A 17,695-nucleotide genomic window follows, 5' to 3' on the forward strand; every position below is an offset into this window, starting at 1 on the left:
ACCAGGTAGTACTAAATCTTTCTTTAGAGTGCCCATTCGCCTGCGGAGCCCGTCTATTCCCCATGGTCCTTACGGAGTCCCCAGCATCCACTACGGACTACGAGAAATAGATTTACCGGTGAGTAAAATCTTATTTTTACAGGTTGGCAAGTTTCTTGACCAACCTGTGGGTCTCCAGCTATTGTCAAACTACAAGTCCCAGCATTCCCTGTCAGTTTGCTTTTAGTGAATGCTAAAACTTTCAGGGTATGGTAGGATGTACGGCTTCATAACAGTTAGAGAACAACAGGTTGGCCAGACCCTATATAGACAAACCCATCTTGGCCACCTTTATTCAATCCACAAAATGTACTCCACCCCTACCCCCTCCTCCCGAACCCCGTAATCTTTCCCACCAATCTGTACTCATTTTCTCTAACGTCCTAGAGGATGTGGGACTCCGTAAGGACCATGGGGATAGACGGGCTCCGCAGGAGACATGGGCACTTTAAGAAAGACACTGACTCTCGGTGTGCACTGGCTACTTCCTCTATGCCCCTCCTCCAGAGCTCAGTTTGATACTGTGCCCAGAGGAGCTGGGTGCATTTCAGGAGCTCTGAGTTTCCTGTAAGAAAGCATTTCTCTAACGTCCTAGTGGATGCTGGGGACTCCGTAAGGACCATGGGGATAGATGGGCTCCGCAGGAGACATGGGCACTTAAGAAAGAATTTAGGTTCTGGTGTGCACTGGCTCCTCCTTCTATGCCCCTCCTCCAGACCTCAGTTTGATAATGTACCCAGACGAGCTGGGTGCTTTTCAGTGAGCACTCCTGAGTTTGCTGAGAGAAAGTATTTTGTTAGGTTTTTTATTTTCAGGGAGCTCTGCTGGCAACAGACTCCCTGCATCGTGGGACTGAGGGGAGAGAAGCAGCCCTACTCTCTGAAGCTACGTCCTTCTTCTTAGGCTACTGGACACCATTGGCTCCAGAGGGATCGTACGCAGGATCTCACCCTCGCCGTTCGATCCCAGAGCCGCGCCGCCGTCCCCCTCGCAGAGCCGGAAGACAGAAGCCGGGTCAGTATGAGAAGCAAAGAAGACTTCACAGGCGGCAGAAGACTCCGTTCTTCACTGAGGTAACGCACAGCACTGCAGCTGTGCGCCATTGCTCCCACACACCTCACATACTCCGGTCACTGTAAGGGCGCAGGGGGTGGCGCCCTGTTCAGCATTTGGGACCTCTTTTGGCAAAAGTTAAACATATATACAGCTGGGCACTATATATGTATGAGCCCCCGCCAAAAATTGCATATTTAAGCGGGACAGAAGCCCGCCGCCGAGGGGGCGGAGCTTCTTCCTCAGCACTCACCAGCGCCATTTTTTCTCCACAGCTCCACTGAGAGGAAGCTCCCCAGGCACTCCCCTGCAGATACATGGTAGAAGAGGGTAAAAAGAGGGGGGGGGGGCACATTATTAGGCGCAAAAAAACAATATATAAACAGCAGCTACTGGGTTAACATTAAGTTACTCCTGGGTTTATAGCGCTGGGGTGTGTGCTGGCATACTCTCTCTCTGTCTCTCCTAAGGGCCTTGTGGGGGAACTATCTTCAAAAAGGGCATTCCCTGTGTGTGTGGTGTGTCGGTACGCTTGTGTCGACATGTCTGATGAGGAAGGCTATGTGGAAGCAAGGCGGGAGCAAATGAATGTGGTGTCTCCGCCGACGGCGCCAACACCTGATTGGATGGATATGTGGAAGGTTTTAAATGATAATGTTAATCCCTTGCATAAAAGGTTAGAAAAATCTGAAGCCTCAGGACAGTCAGGGTCCCAACCCGTGCCTGATCCTATGTCGCAGAGGCCGTCAGGGTCTCAGAAGCGCCCACTATTCCAAATTGTTGACACAGATACCGACATGGATTCTGACTCCAGTGTTGATTACGATGATGCAAAGTTACAGCCAAAATTGGCTTAATCCATCCGTTATATGATTATAGCAATTAAGGATGTGTTGCACATCACAGAGGAAATCCCAGTCTCTGACAAGAGGGTTCATATGTATGGGGAAAAGAAGCCGGAGGTAACCTTTCCCCCCTCACACGAGCTAAATGAGTTATGTGAAAAGGCTTGGGAATCTCCAGATAAAAAACTGCAGATTTCCAAAAGGATTCTTATGGCGTATCCTTTCCCGCCAACGGACAGGTTACGCTGGGAATCCTCCCCTAGGGTGGACAAAGCTTTAACACGCTTATCCAAGAAGGTAGCCCTGCCGTCACAGGATACGGCTACCCTCAAAGATGCTGCGGATCGCAAACAGGAGGTTACCCTGAAGTCCATTTATACACATTCAGGTACCTTACTGAGGCCGGCGATCGCGTCGGCCTGGGTGTGTAGTGCTGTAGCAGTATGGACGGATACAGTGTCTGAGGAAATTGATACCTTAGACAAGGATACTATATTGTTGACCTTGGGGCATATTAAAGACGCTGTCCTATATATGAGAGATGCTCAAAGAAACATTAGTCTACTGGGTTCTAGAATAAATGGTATGTCAATTTCTGCCAGAAGGGTCCTGTGGACTCGGCAATGGACAGGTGATGCCGACTCAAAAAGGCATATGGAGGTTTTACCTTACAAGGGTGAGGAATTGTTTGGGGAGGGTCTCTCGGACCTGGTCTCCACAGCTACTGCTGGAAAGTCAAATGTTTTGCCATATGTTTCCTCACAGCCTAAGAGAGCACCGTATTATCAAATGCAGTCCTTTCGATCACAGAAAAACAAAGTCCGAGGTGCGTCCTTTCTTGCCAGAGGCAGGGGCAGAGGAAAGAAGCTGCACAACACAGCTAGTTCCCAGGAACAGAAGTCCTCCCCGGCCTCTACAAAATCCACCGCATGACGCTGGGGCTCCACAGGCGAAGCTAGGCCCGGTGGGGGCACGTCTTCGAAATTTCAGCCACAAGTGGGTTCACTCCCAGTTGGATCCCTGGGCAATAGATATTGTGTCTCGGGGATACAAGCTGGAATTCGAGGAGATGCCCCCTCATCGATACCTCAAATCGGCCCTGCCAGCTTCCCCCCACGAGAGGGACATAGTGTTAACTGCAATTCACAAATTGTATCTTCAACAGGTGGTGGTCAAGGTTCCCCTCCTTCAACAAGGAAGGGGTTATTATTCGACCATGTTTGTAGTCCCGAAACCGGACGGTTCGGTCAGACCCATATTGAATTTAAAATCCCTGAACATATACCTGAAAAGGTTCAAGTTCAAGATGGAATCGCTGAGAGCGGTCATTGCAAGCTTGGAAGGGGGGGATTTTATGGTGTCTCTGGACATAAAGGATGCATACCTTCATGTCCCCATTTATCCACCTCATCAGGCGTACCTCAGATTTGTGGTACAGGATTGTCATTACCAATTTCAGACGTTGCCGTTTGGTCTCTCCACGGCACCGAGAATATTTACCAAGGTAATGTCGGAAATGATGGTACTCCTGCGGAAGCAAGGAGTCACAATTATCCCATACTTGGACGATCTCCTCATAAAAGCGAGATCAAGAGAGCAGTTGCTGATCAGCGTAGCACTTTCTCTGGAAGTGTTACGGCAACATGGCTGGATTCTAAATATTCCAAAGTCGCAGTTGGTTCCTACGACTTGTCTGCCTTTCCTGGGCATGATTCTAGACACAGACCAGAAAAGGGTTTATCTCCCGATGGAGAAAGCTCAGGAACTGATCAGGAACCTATTAAAACCAAAACAGGTGTCAGTGCATCACTGCACTCGTGTCCTGGGAAAGATGGTGGCATCATACGAGGCCATTCCCTTCGGCAGGTTCCATGCGAGGACTTTTCAATGGGACTTACTGGACAAGTGGTCCGGATCACATCTTCAGATGCATCGGTTAATCACCCTATCCCCCAGGGCCAGGGTGTCACTCCTGTGGTGGCTGCAGAGCGCTCACCTTCTCGAGGGCCGCAGATTCGGCATTCAGGACTGGGTCCTGGTGACCACGGACGCAAGCCTCCGAGGTTGGGGTGCAGTCACACAGGGAAGAAATTTCCAAGGTCTGTGGTCAAGTCAAGAGACTTGCCTTCACATCAACATCCTGGAACTAAGGGCCATATACAACTCCCTACGTCAAGCGGAGACCCTGCTTCGCGACCAACCGGTTCTGATTCAGTCAGACAACATCACCGCAGTGGCTCATGTAAACCGCCAAGGCGGCACAAGGAGCAGAGTGGCGATTACGGAAGCCACCAGAATTCTTTGCTGGGCGGAGAATCACGTAAGCGCACTGTCAGCAGTGTTCATCCCGGGGGTGGACAACTGGGAAGCAGACTTCCTCAGCAGATACGACCTCCACCCGGGAGAGTGTGGACTTCATCAGGAAGTCTTCGCACAGATTACAAGTCGGTGGGAACTGCCACAGGTGGACATGATGGCATCCCGCCTCAACAAAAAGCTACAGAGGTGTTGCGCCAGGTCAAGAGACCCTCAGGCGATAGCTGTAGACGCCCTGGTGACACCGTGGGTGTTCCAGTCGGTCTATGTATTTCCTCCTCTTCCTCTCATACCCAAGGTGCTGAGGATAATAATAAAAAGAGGAGTGAGAACAATACTCATTGTTCCGGATTGGCCACGAAGGACTTGGTATCCAGAGCTGCAAGAAATGCTCACAGAGGACCCATGGCCTCTGCCTTTAAGACAGGATTTGTTGCAACAGGGGCCCTGTCTGTTCCAAGACTTACCGCGGCTGCGTTTGACGGCATGGCGGTTGAACGCCGGATCCTAGCGGAAAAAGGTATTCCGGGTGAGGTCATTCCTACGCTAATAAAGGCTAGGAAGGACGTGACATCTAAACATTATCAAAATATGTTTCTTGGTGTGAGGCCAGGAATGCTCCTACGGAAGAATTCCACCTGGGCCGTTTTCTTCACTTCCTACAAACGAGTGAATTTGGGCCTAAAATTAGGCTCCATTAAAGTTCAGATCTCGGCCTTATCCATTTTCTTTCAAAAGGGATTGGCCTCATTACCTGAAGTACAGACTTTTGTGAAGGGAGTTCTGCATATTCAGCCTCCATTTGTACCTCCGGTGGCGCCTTGGGACCTTAACGTGGTGTTAAGTTTCCTTAAGTCACAATGGTTTGAACCACTTAAGACAGTGGAGTTGAAATCTCACCTGGAAGGTGGTCATGTTGTTAGCCCTGGCTTCGGCTAGGCGAGTGTCGGAATTTGCGGCTTTATCACATAAAAGCCCTTATCTGGTTTTCCATATGGATAGAGCGGAATTGCGGACCCGTCCTCAATTCCTGCCTAAGGTGGTCTCATCCTTCCATATGCACCAACCTATTGTCGTGCCTGTGGCTGCACGTGACTTGGAGGATTCCGAGTCCCTTGATGTGGTCAGGGCTTTGAAAATGTACGTGGCCAGAACGGCTAGGATCAGAAAAACAGAAGCACTGTTTGTCCTGTATGCAGCCAACAAAGTTGGCGGCCCTGCTTCAAAGCAGACTATTGCTCGCTGGATCTGTAACACGATTCAGCAGGCTCATTCTATGGCAGGATTGCCGTTACCGAAATCGGCTAAAGCCCATTCCACTAGGAAGGTGGGCTCTTATTGGGCGGCTGCCCGAGGGGTCTCGGCACTACAGCTGTGCCGAGCTGCTACTTGGTCGGGGTCAAACACCTTTGCAAAGTTCTATAAGTTTAATACCCTGGCTGAGGAGAACCTCCTGTTTGCTCAATCGGTGCTGCAGAGTCATCCGCACTCTCCCGCCCGTTTGGGAGCTTTGGTATAATCCCCATGGTCCTTACGGAGTCCCCAGCATCCTCTAGGACGTTAGAGAAAATAAGATTTTAACCCTACCGGTAAATCTTTTTCTCGTAGTCCGTAGAGGATGCTGGGCGCCCGTCCCAAGTGCGCACTACTTCTGCAAGACTTGTATATAGTTATTGCTTACATAAGGGTAATGTTATAGTTTCATCGGTCTTGGACTGATGCTATGTTGTTTTTCATACTGTTAACTGGGTAGTATATCACAAGTTATACGGTGTGATTGGTGTGGCTGGTATGAATCTTGCCCTTGGATTACAAAAATCCTTTCCTTGTACTGTCCGTCTCCTCTGGGCACAGTTTCTCTAACTGAGGTGTGGAGGAGGGGCATAGAGGGAGGAGCCAGTGCACACCCAGAGTCAAAGTCTTTCTTAAAGTGCCCATGTCTCCTGCGGAGCCCGTTTATCCCCATGGTCCTTACGGAGTCCCAGCATCCTCTACGGGCTACGAGAAAAAGATTTACCGGTAGGTTTAAAATCTTATTTTTGCATCCTGATGTGGTCACAAGGAAGATACTTATTGGGGCCGATTAAAAAATAAATAAATTTAGCGACAGCAATTAAATTTTTCTGCTGTTCAGGTTCCCGTGAAGGACCCTTTTTTTTTTTTTCTCTCAGCCTCTTGAGGTGCGAGAAAGTGTCGAAACCTGGCACTTTGAGCGTCCAAACGGGCATTTGGACGTCCAAAGCAGGAGTTTAGATGGTTATAGTTGTTTTACACCCTGTCTGTTTGGGCGCAACATGCGCAATGTGCATGGGTGGCCAAACAACAAATGAATTGTGACAATTGTTTGGGCGTCTAAACAGTAACGTTTAGACGGGTTTTTTAGACGCCCAAAACAATGTAATTCCCCCTATTTTAATTGCAATCGTGTAAATGTGGACATGTGACTTCACTAAACAGCATTTCGTCTGCACTTCACCACTTTCATGAATGAGTCTTCATGTGTGCAGGCTTACTGTGTTTATGGAAGAGATTGTTGACCACAAAACTGTTGCCAGTTAATCTTCATCATTAATAATGTCAGTCCATAGTAGAAAGGCTAGCGATGACGTCTTTCCTGATGTGTAGCGTCATTTGTTCTAAGCCAAATAGTAAACCTTTTACTTTCATACATTGTACCACATTCGCTGTCCTTTGTTGGCCTGTGGCTGTTTGCTGTTTTTTTAATTTGTAGTCATTGATGTGATTTTTTTATTTTTTAGTTATGTTAAATCAGTTTAGTTTATTAATATGTTAAATGTGTTTTGTTTTTGTGTTGCTACACCATTCAGAATTTCTGATGTGCAGTAATCTCTTTAGTCAGTCGACATTTAACATTTCTCGTCAGTAGCAGGTTACAGCTTTCAGTCTAGGAGAGTAGTGTGGGGAGATTAGTGTGGTCTCCATTGTGGGATTTCTGGCTTAGTAGGGACATACGTTTAGCACAGATATGGGTGTCTGATCATGTGATCCAGTATCAGCAGTCACATGACAGCAATCCTCCAATGGAGAAATGTTGCAGGAGTGCTGCTCGGTGCATGCCTCATTCGATGGAAGTAGCCAGGCTGTATCTGGGTAATATTGAGATAAATATTTCTTCATGTAAAATTTGTGCATAATTTGCATTATGATCATAGAAAGATCACATTCAAATAAAACCTCTTCAGTTTGTGTATTATGTGCTGTGATCTGGATAAGAACCAGTGTTCTGTTCTTTAAAACTTAGTCAGCGGAGAGCCCTATCTTCCCACGTGGTTCCAGGCAGTTTTCATTTACTTAAAGCTGGCCAGCCACACACTGACCATGTGGTTGTATTTTTAACTTGACCAATACGTGGAACAGACTATGCTTAACAGCCTCTCAGGGCATGAAGCTGGAACTCTTCAGTATAGATGCATTCTGTGAGTGAGATTTAGACGTTGATTGCACACATGGGGGGAGGGGAAGAGGTTTCAAATGTTTTCTCCTGTCTGCCGATCCCATCTCAGTCGATGGGCTGCATGGTTGCACCCGTTACTTATTGCACATGTCACACCCAAATGCACATGAATTAGACGTGTAAAGCAGCTAAACCCATGCAAACTGTGTGCACCGCTGTTTGGGCGCCCAAAAGCCAGACTTTTGCAAGTTTCCTGCTCCCCACATCAGGAAAGTGTGAGCAGAAATAATGGGCTCCCTTGGCATCAACAATTGTATAGCTCCCGGTCACTTCAGACTAAACAATTGAAATCCCCCTACACTGTTACGTCCAGTGTAGATCCCTTTGAGTTGTTTATCTGCCGTCAAATGTTTACGGGCCACTTTGTGAAATCTGTGCTAGTTGCCCCATCCTGGCTACAGTATTGTTGTGCGGACATCATTGTAGATCACCATAGATCCGCCATATACATACATATGTGTCAAAGTCTAAAATTCAAGTCACCCATTGAATTACATTTTTCATTGTTTGTAGCCCCCTACAAAGTTACAGCCATCCCGGAGATCATTTGTAAGGAAGGAAATGAAAGAAGAGAGTGCAGACGGGAAGGAGAACCAAAGAGTAAAATCTGATGAGTCCAGCGAGGAGAAGAATGGGGATGATGATGGGTCACGTTCAGCCCACAAAAAGAAAGGTACTGTGTCGGGTGGGTTTCATTAAATCCTTCTTTGTTGTCTGTTATAACCTTTTTTCTCTGACGTCCTAAGTGGATTTTGGGGACTCAGTCAGGACCATGGGGATTAGCGGCTCCGCAGGAGACAGGGCACAAAACTAAAGCTTTAGGATCAGGTGGTGTGTACTGGCTCCTCCCCCTATGACCCTCCTCCAAGCCTCAGTTAGGTTTTTGTGCCCGTCCGAGCAGGGTGCAATCTAGGTGGCTCTCTTAAGGAGCTGCTTAGAAAAAGTTTTTAGGTTTCTTATTTTCAGTGAGTCCTGCTGGCAACAGGCTCACTGCATCGAGGGACTTAGGGGAGAGAAGTTCAACTCACCTGCGTGCAGGATGGATTGGCTTCTTAGGCTACTGGACACCATTAGCTCCAGAGGGAGTCGGAACACAGGTCTCACCCTGGGGTTCGTCCCGGAGCCGCGCCGCCGACCCCCCTTGCAGATGCTGAAGATTGAAGGTCCAGAAACCGGCGGCAGAAGGCTTTTCAGTCTTCATGAAGGTAGCGCACAGCACTGCAGCTGTGCGCCATTGTTGTCACACACTTCACACCAACGGTCACGGAGGGTGCAGGGCGTTGCTGGGGGCGCCCTGGGCAGCAATGTATAATACCTTATTCTGGCTAAAAATACATCACATATAGCCCCTGGAGGCTATATGGATGTATTTAACCCCTGCCAGGTCTCAGAAAAACGGGAGAAGAAGCCCGCCGAAAAGGGGGCGGGGCCTATTCTCCTCAGCACACAGCGCCATTTTCCCTCACAGAAAGGCTGGTGGGAAGGCTCCCAGGCTCTCCCCTGCACTGCACTACAGAAACAGGGTTAAAACAGAGAGGGGGGGCACTTATTTGGCGATATGTATATATATATATTAAAATGCTATAAGGGAAAAACACTTATATAAAGGTTGTCCCTGTATAATATAGCGTTTTTGGTGTGTGCTGGCAAACTCTCCCTCTGTCTCCCCAAAGGGCTAGTGGGGTCCTGTCCTCTATCAGAGCATTCCCTGTGTGTGTGCTGTGTGTCGGTACTTGTGTGTCGACATGTATGAGGACGATGTTGGTGAGGAGGCGGAGCAATTGCCGGTAATGGTGATGTCACTCTCTATGGAGTCGACACCGGAATGGATGGCTTATTTAAGGAATTACGTGATAATGTCAACACGCTGCAAGGTCGGTTGACGACATGAGACGGCCGGCAAACCAATTAGTACCTGTCCAGGCGTCTAAAACACCGTCAGGGGCGTTAAAACGTCCTTTTACCTCAGTCGGTCGACACAGACACGGACACTGACTCCAGTGTCGACGGTGAAGAAACAAACGTATTTTCCTTTAGGGCCACAAGTTACTTGTTAAGGGCAATGAAGGAGATGTTACATATTTCTGATACTACAAGTACCACAAAAAAGGGTATTATGTGGAGTGTGAAAAAACTACATGTGGTTTTTCCTGAATCAGATAAAATTAAATGAAGTGTGTGATGATGTGTGGGTTTCCCCCGATAGAAAATTATTGGCGGTATACCTTTTCCCGCCAGAAGTTATGGCGCGTTGGGAAACACACCTTAGGGTGGATAAGGCGCTCACACGCTTATAAAAACAAGTGGCGTTACCGTCTCCAGATACGGACGCCCTCAAGGAGCCAACTGATAGGAGGTTGGAAAATATCCTAAAAAGTATATACACACATACTGGTGTTATACTGCGACCAGCGATCGCCTCAGCCTGAATGGGCAGCGCTGGGGTGGCTTGGTCGGATTCCCTGACTGGAAATATTGATACCCTTGACAGGGACAGTATTTTATTGACTATAGAGCATTTAAAAGATGCATTTCTATATATGCAAAACTCTGGCTCAAGAGTAAGTGCGATGTCCATATCTGCCAGACGATGTTTCTGGACACGACAGTGGTCAGGTGATGCAGATTCCAAACGGCACATGGAAGTATTGCCGTATAAAGGGGAGGAGTTATTTGGGGTCGGTCCATCAGACCTGGTGGCCACGGCAACAGCTAGAAAATCCACCTTTTTTACCCCAAGTCACATCTCAGCAGAAAAAGACAGTCTTTTCAGCCTCAGTCCTTTCGTCCCCATAATATCTGCCCAGGGATAGAGGTAAGGGAAGAAGACTGCAGCAGGCAGCCCATTCCCAGGAACAGAAGCCTTCCACCGCTTCTGCCAAGTCCTCAGCATGACGCTGGGGCCGTACAAACAGGTGCGGTGGGGGGTCGTCTCAAGAGTTTCAGCACGCAGTGGGCTCACTCGCAAGTGGAACCCTGGATCCTACAAGTAGTATCCCAGGGGTACAGATTGGAAATTCGAGACGTCTCCCCCTCGCAGGTTCCTGAAGTTTGCTTTACCAACGTCTACCTCCGACAGGGAGGCAGTATTGGAAACAATTCACAAGCTGTATTCCCAGCAGGTGATAATCAAAGTACCCCTCCTACAACAAGTAAAGGGGTATTATTCCACACTATATTGTGGTACTGAAGCCAGACGGCTCGGTGAGACCTATTCTAAATGGAGTCACTCAGAGCAGTGATAGCGAACCAGGAAGAAGGGGACTATATGGTGTCCCTGGACATCAAGGATGCTTACCTCCATGTCCAAATTTGCCCTTCTCACAAAGGGTACCTCAGGTTCGTGGTACAAAACTGTCACTATCAGTTTCAGACGCTGCCGTTTGGATTGTCCACGGCACCCCGGATCTTTACCAAGGTAATGGCCGAAATTATGATTCTTCTTCAAAGAAAAGGCGTCTTAATTATCCCTTACTTGGACGATCTCCTGATAAGGGCAAGGTCCAGAGAACAGTTGGAGGTCGGAGTAGCACTATCTCAAGTAGTTCTACGACAGCACGGGTGGTTTCTAAATATTCCAAAATCGCAGCTGTCTCCGACGACATGTCTGCTGTCCCTAGGGATGATTCTGGACACAGTCCAGAAAAAGGTGTTTCTCCCGGAGAAGAAAGCCAGGGAGTTATCCGAGCTAGTCAGGAACCTCCAAAAACCAGGAAAAGTGTCAGTGCATCATTGCACAAGGGTCCTGGGAAAAATGGTGGCTTCTTACGAAGAGATTCCATTCGGCAGATTTCACGCAAGAACTTTTCAGTGGGATCTGCTGGACAAATGGTCCGGATCGCATCTTCAGATGCATCAGCGGATAACCCTGTCTCCAAGGACAAGGGTGTCTCTTCTGTGGTGGCTGCAGAGTGCTCATCTACTAAAGTGCCACAGTTATGCATTCAGGACTGGGTCCTGGTGACCACGGATTCCAGCTTGAAAGGCTGGGGAGCAGTCACACAGGGAAAAAATTTCCAGGGAGTGTGATCAAGTCTGGGGACTTCTCTCCGCATAAATATACTGGAGCTAAGAGCAATTTACAATGCTCTAAGCTTAGCAAGACCTCTGCTTCAAGGTCAGCCGGTATTGATCCAGTGGGACAACATCACGGCAGTCGCCCACGTAAACAGACAGGGCGGCACAAGAAGCAGGAGGACAATGGCAGAAACTGCAAGGATTCTTCGCTGGGCGGAAAATCATGTGATAGCACTGTCAGCAGTTTTCATTCCGGGAGTGGACAACTGGGAAGCAGACTTCCTCAGCACGACCTCCACCCGGGAGAGTGGGGACTTCATCGAGAAGTTGTTTCCACATGATTGTGCACCGTTGGGAAAGACCAAAGGTGGACATGATGGCGTCCCGCCTGAACAAAAAACTGGACAGGTATTGCGCCAGGTCAAGAGACCCTCAGGAAATAGCTGTGGACGTTCTGGTAACACCATGGGTGTACCAGTCGGTGTATGTGTTCCCTCCTCTGCTTCTCATACCAAAGGTACTGAGAATTATAAGACGTAGAGGAGTAAGAACTATACTCGTGGCTCCGGATGGGCCAAGAAGGACTTGGTACCCGGAACTTCATGAGATGCTCACAGAGGACTCAGGACCTCTGCCGATAAGAAGGGACTTGCTTCAGCAAGTACCATGTCTGTTCCAAGACTTACCGCGGGTGCGTTTGACGGCATGGCGGTTGAACGCCGGATCCTAAGGGAAAAAAGGCATTCCGGAAGAGGTCATTCCTACCCTGGTCAAAGCCAGGAAGGAGGTGACCGCACAACATTATCACCACATGTGGCGAAAATATGTTGCGTGGTGTGAGGCCAGGAAGGCCCCACGAAGAAATTTCGACTCGGTCGATTCCTGCATTTCCTGCAAACAGGAGTGTCTATGGGCCTCAAATTGGGGTCCATTAAGGTTCAAATTTCGGCCCTGTCGATTTTCTTCCAGAAAGAATTGGCTTCAGTTCCTGAAGTCCAGAAATTTGACAAGGGAGTACTGCATATACAACCCCCTTTTGTGCCTCCAGTGGCACTGTGGGATCTCAACGTAGTTCTGGGATTCCTCAAATCACGTTGGTTTAAACCGCTCAAATCTGTGGATTTGAAATATCTCGCATGGAAAGTGACCATGATGTTGGCCCTGGCCTCGGCCAGGCGAGTGTCAGAATTGGCGGCTTTGTCTCACAAAAGCCCATATCTGATTGTCCATTCGGACAGGGCAGAGCTGCGGACTCGTCCCCAGTTTCTCCCTAAGGTGGTGTCAGCGTTTCATCTGAACCAGCTTATTGTGGTACCTGCGGCTACTAGAGACTTGGAGGACTCCAAGTTGCTAGATGTTGTCAGGGCCCTGAAAATATAGATTTCCAGGACGGCTGGAGTCAGGAAAACTGACTTGCTGTTATCCTGTATGCACCCAAAAAACTGGGTGCTCTTGCTTCTAAGCAGACGATTGTTAGTTGAATGTGTAGTACAATTCAGCTTGCACATTCTGTGGCAGGACTGCCACAGCCAAAATATATAAATGCCCATTCCACAAGGAAGGTGGGCTCATCTTGGGCGACTGCCCGAGGGGTCTCGGCTTTACAACTTTGCCGAGCTGCTACTTGGTCAGGGGCACACCCTGGCTGAGGAGGACCTGGAGTTCTCTCACTCGGTGCTGCAGAGTCATCCGCACTCTCCCGCCCGTTTGGGAGCTTTGGTATAATCCCCATGGTCCTGACTGAGTCCCCAGCATCCACTTAGGACGTCAGAGAAAATAAGATTTTACTTACCGATAAATCTATTTCTCGTAGTCCGTAGTGGATGCTGGGCGCCCATCCCAAGTGCGGATTGTCTGCAATACTTGTACATAGTTATTGTTAAAAAAAAAAAAAAAAAATCGGGTTGTTATTGTTGTGAGCCGTCTGTTCAGAGGCTCCTACGTTTGTCATACTGTTAACTGGGTTTAGATCACAAGTTATACGGTGTGATTGGTGTGGCTGGTATGAGTCTTACCCGGGATTCAATATCCTTCCTTATTGTGTATGCTCGTCCGGGCACAGTATCCTAACTGAGGCTTGGAGGAGGGTCATAGGGGGAGGAGCCAGTACACACCACCTGATCCTAAAGCTTTAGTTTTGTGCCCTGTCTCCTGCGGAGCCGCTAATCCCCATGGTCCTGACTGAGTCCCCAGCATCCACTACGGACTACGAGAAATAGATTTATCGGTAAGTAAAATCTTATTTAAAATGGCCTGGAAAACTTCATGGCTATCAAAAAAACGTCCACTTAGAATCTAATTCTGAAAGTTAGAGCACGCAGTCTAAAACAAAACTCTTATTCCCCGGGCCACATGCCCTGTGTTTGTTCTTGGGACATTTTCTGAAGACAAATTTATGCAGCTCAGTTAGCATTCTACCACCATGCAGTTGACTTAACTAGCAAATATAAATGTCCACCATTCTTGTTGGTACTGTATATTTAAATGATAATTTGTCTACCCAACGACCGAATCAAGTGTCCTGGTAGAGATGGCATTTATCTCTTATAAGATCTGAAACGTTCCATCACAATCTCGGCACTCTCTCACCTCCTTTCTACTTCTTTTCCCACCACAGGAAATAAACACAAATGGGTTCCCCTGCAGATTGAGATGAAACAGGATGGACAAAGAGACAAAACAACTACAAGGAACAACCGTCAGAATGAGCAGCAGCGTCACACTTTAAATCGGAGTGACCCTAAAGGTATGGGCGGGTATGCAGCTATCTAAGTTCCCAGTGACACAGGAGGATGAAACCCTTGCGACTGTACTCATAGAAACATAGAATTTGGCGGCATATAGCAACCAATTGGCCCATCTGGTCTGCCCCAAACACATGTACACAAGCTTAATTTTAGTTTCTTTGACGTCCTAAGTGGATGCTGGGACTCCGTAAGGACCATGGGGAATAGCGGCTCCGCAGGAGACTGGGCACAACTAAAGAAAGCTTTAGGACTACCTGGTGTGCACTGGCTCCTCCCTCTATGACCCTCCTCCAGACCTCAGTTAGAATTTTGTGCCAGGCTGAGCTGGATGCACACTAGGGGCTCTCCTGAGCTCCTAGAAAAAGAGAGTTTATTTTAGGTTTTTTATTTTCAGTGAGATCTGCTGGCAACAGACTCACTGCTACGAGGGACTAAGGGGAGAGAAGCGAACCTACCTGCTTGCAGCTAGCTTGGGCTTCTTAGGCTACTGGACACCATTAGCTCCAGAGGGATCGAACACAGGGCCCGACCTCGATCGTCCGTTCCCGGAGCCGCGCCGCCGTCCCCCTTACAGAGCCAGAAGCAAGAAGAGTCCTGGAAATCGGCGGCAGAAGACTTCGGTCTTCAAACAAGGTAGCGCACAGCACTGCAGCTGTGCGCCATTGCTTCCCATGCACACCTCACACTCCGGTCACTGATGGGTGCTGGGGGGGGGGGGTGCCCTGGGCTGCAATATTAAGTACCTTGGCTGGCAAAAAAAACACATAATATAGTCAGAGACTATATATGTGTAAAATACCCCTGCCAGATATACATAGAAAAAAGCGGGAGAAGTCAGCCGAAAAAGGGGCGGGGCTATCTCCCTCAGCACACTGGCGCCATTTTCCCTTACAGCTCCGCTGGAAGGATCGCTCCCAGGCTCTCCCCTGCAGTTTCCAGACTACATAGGGTAAAAAAGAGGGGGGGCACTAAATTTAGGCGCAATATTGTGTATACAAGCAGCTATTGGGAAAAATCACTCAGTTATAGTGTTAATCCCTGTGTTATATAGCGCTGTTGGTGTGTGCTGGCATACTCTCTCTCTGTCTCACCAAAGGGCTTTGTGGGGTCCTGTCCTCAGTCAGAGCATTCCCTGTGTGTGTGCGGTGTGTCGGTACGGCTGTGTCGACATGTTTGATGAGGAGGCTTATGTGGAGGTGGAGCAAGTGCCGATAAATGTGATGTCACCCCCTGCGGGGCCGACACCTGAGTGGATGGACTTGTGGAAGGAATTACGTGAAAGTGTCAACTCCTTACATAAAAGGTTTGACGACATATCAGATGTGGGACAGCCGGCTTCTCAGCTTGTGCCTGCCCAGCTGTCTCAAAAGCCATCAGGGGCTCTAAAACGCCCGCTACCTCAGATGGCAGACACAGATGTCGACACGGATACTGAATCCAGTGTCGACGACGATGAGACAAATGTACATTCCAATAGGGCCACACGTTACATGATTGAGGCAATGAAAAATGTGTTGCACATTTCTGATATTACCCCAGGAACCACAAAAAAGGGTATTATGTTTGGGGAGAAAAAACTACCAGTGGTTTTTCCCCCATCTTAGGAATTAAATGAGGTGTGTGAAGAAGCGTGGGCTTCCCCCGATAAGAAACTGGTAATTTCTAAAAGGTTACTAATGGCGTACCCTTTCCCGCCAGAGGATAGGTCACGTTGGGAAACATCCCCTAGGGTGGATAAAGCGCTCACACGTCTGTCAAAAAAGGTGGCACTACCGTCTCCGGACACGGCTGCCCTAAAGGAGCCTGCTGATAGGAAGCAGGAGGCTATCCTGAAGTCTGTATATACACACTCAGGTATTATACTGAGACCAGCTATTGCTTCAGCATGGATGTGCAGTGCTGCAGCTGCGTGGTCAGATTCCCTGTCGGAAAATATTGATACCCTAGACAGGGACACTATATTGCTATCCATAGAGCATATAAAAGACGCAGTCTTATACATGAGAGATGCACAGAGGGATATTTGCCGGCTGGCATCTAAAATAAGTGCAATGTCCATTTCTGCCAGGAGAGGATTATGGACTCGGCAGTGGACGGGTGATGCAGATTCTAAAAGGCACATGGAAGTTTTGCCTTATAAGGGTGAGGAGTTGTTCGGGGATGGTCTCTCGGACCTCGTTTCCACAGCAACAGCTGGGAAGTCAGCATTTTTACCCCATGTTCCCTCACAGCCAAAGAAAGCACGTATTATCAGGTACAGTCCTTTCGGCCCCATAAAGGCAAGTGGGTTAAAGGCGCGTCCTTTCTGCCCAGAGGTAGAGGGAAAAAGCTGCAGCATACAGCCAGTTCCCAGGAGCAAAAGTCCTCCCCCGCTTCCTCCAAGTCCACCGCATGACGCTGGGGCTCCACAGGCGGAGCCAGGTACGGTGGGGGCCCGTCTCAAAAACTTCAGCAATCAGTGGGCTCGCTCACGGGTGGATCCCTGGATCCTTCAAGTAGTATCTCAGGGGTACAAGCTGGAATTCGAGACGTCTCCCCCCCCGCCGTTTCCTCAAATCTGCCTTGCCAACAACTCCCTCAGACAGGGAGGCAGTGCTAGAGGCAATTCACAAGCTGTATTCCCAGCAGGTGATAGTCAAGGTGCCCCTCCTTCAACAAGGACGGGGTTACTATTCCACAATGTTTGTGGTACCGAAACCGGACGGTTCGGTGAGACCCATTTTAAATTTGAAATCCTTGAACACATATATAAAAAAATTCAAGTTCAAGATGGAATCGCTCAGGGCGGTTATTTCAAGCCTGGACGAGGGGGATTACATGGTATCACTGGACATCAAGGATGCTTACCTGCATGTCCCCATTTACCATCATCACCAGGAGTACCTCAGATTTGTGGTACAGGATTGTCATTACCAATTCCAGACGTTGCCGTTTGGTCTGTCCACGGCACCGAGGGTATTGACCAAGGTAATGGCCGAAATGATGATACTCCTTCGAAAAAAGGGAGTTATAATTATCCCGTACTTGGACGATCTCCTGATAAAGGCGAGGTCCAGGGAGCAGTTGTTGGTCGGGGTAGCACTATCTCGGGAGGTGCTACAACAGCACGGTTGGATTCTAAATATTCCAAAGTCACAGCTGGTCTCTACGACACGTCTACTGTTCCTGGGGATGGTTCTGGACACAGAACAGAAAAAAGTGTT

At 48.5% G+C, this 17,695-nt stretch overlaps 1 protein-coding gene across 6 annotated transcripts in view; it reads left to right on the top strand.

The window, feature by feature from the left end:
• The window catches only part of LARP1 (La ribonucleoprotein 1, translational regulator), a 145,287-nt gene that overhangs the window by 77,545 nt on the left and 50,047 nt on the right, over positions 1-17,695 (top strand). For 5 of the 6 annotated variants that reach the window (XM_063928359.1, XM_063928360.1, XM_063928362.1 and 2 more), the window contains 2 exons: positions 8,242-8,413; positions 14,363-14,491. In XM_063928359.1, the coding sequence (XP_063784429.1) occupies positions 8,242-8,413; positions 14,363-14,491 (301 nt within the window). The remainder of the gene's footprint in view (positions 1-8,241; positions 8,414-14,362; positions 14,492-17,695) is intronic. The other variant, XM_063928361.1, reaches the window with a different exon arrangement.

The sequence above is a fragment of the Pseudophryne corroboree genome, chromosome 6 (assembly GCF_028390025.1).
Source record: "Pseudophryne corroboree isolate aPseCor3 chromosome 6, aPseCor3.hap2, whole genome shotgun sequence".
In the NCBI taxonomy this organism is placed as follows: Eukaryota; Metazoa; Chordata; class Amphibia; order Anura; family Myobatrachidae; genus Pseudophryne; species Pseudophryne corroboree.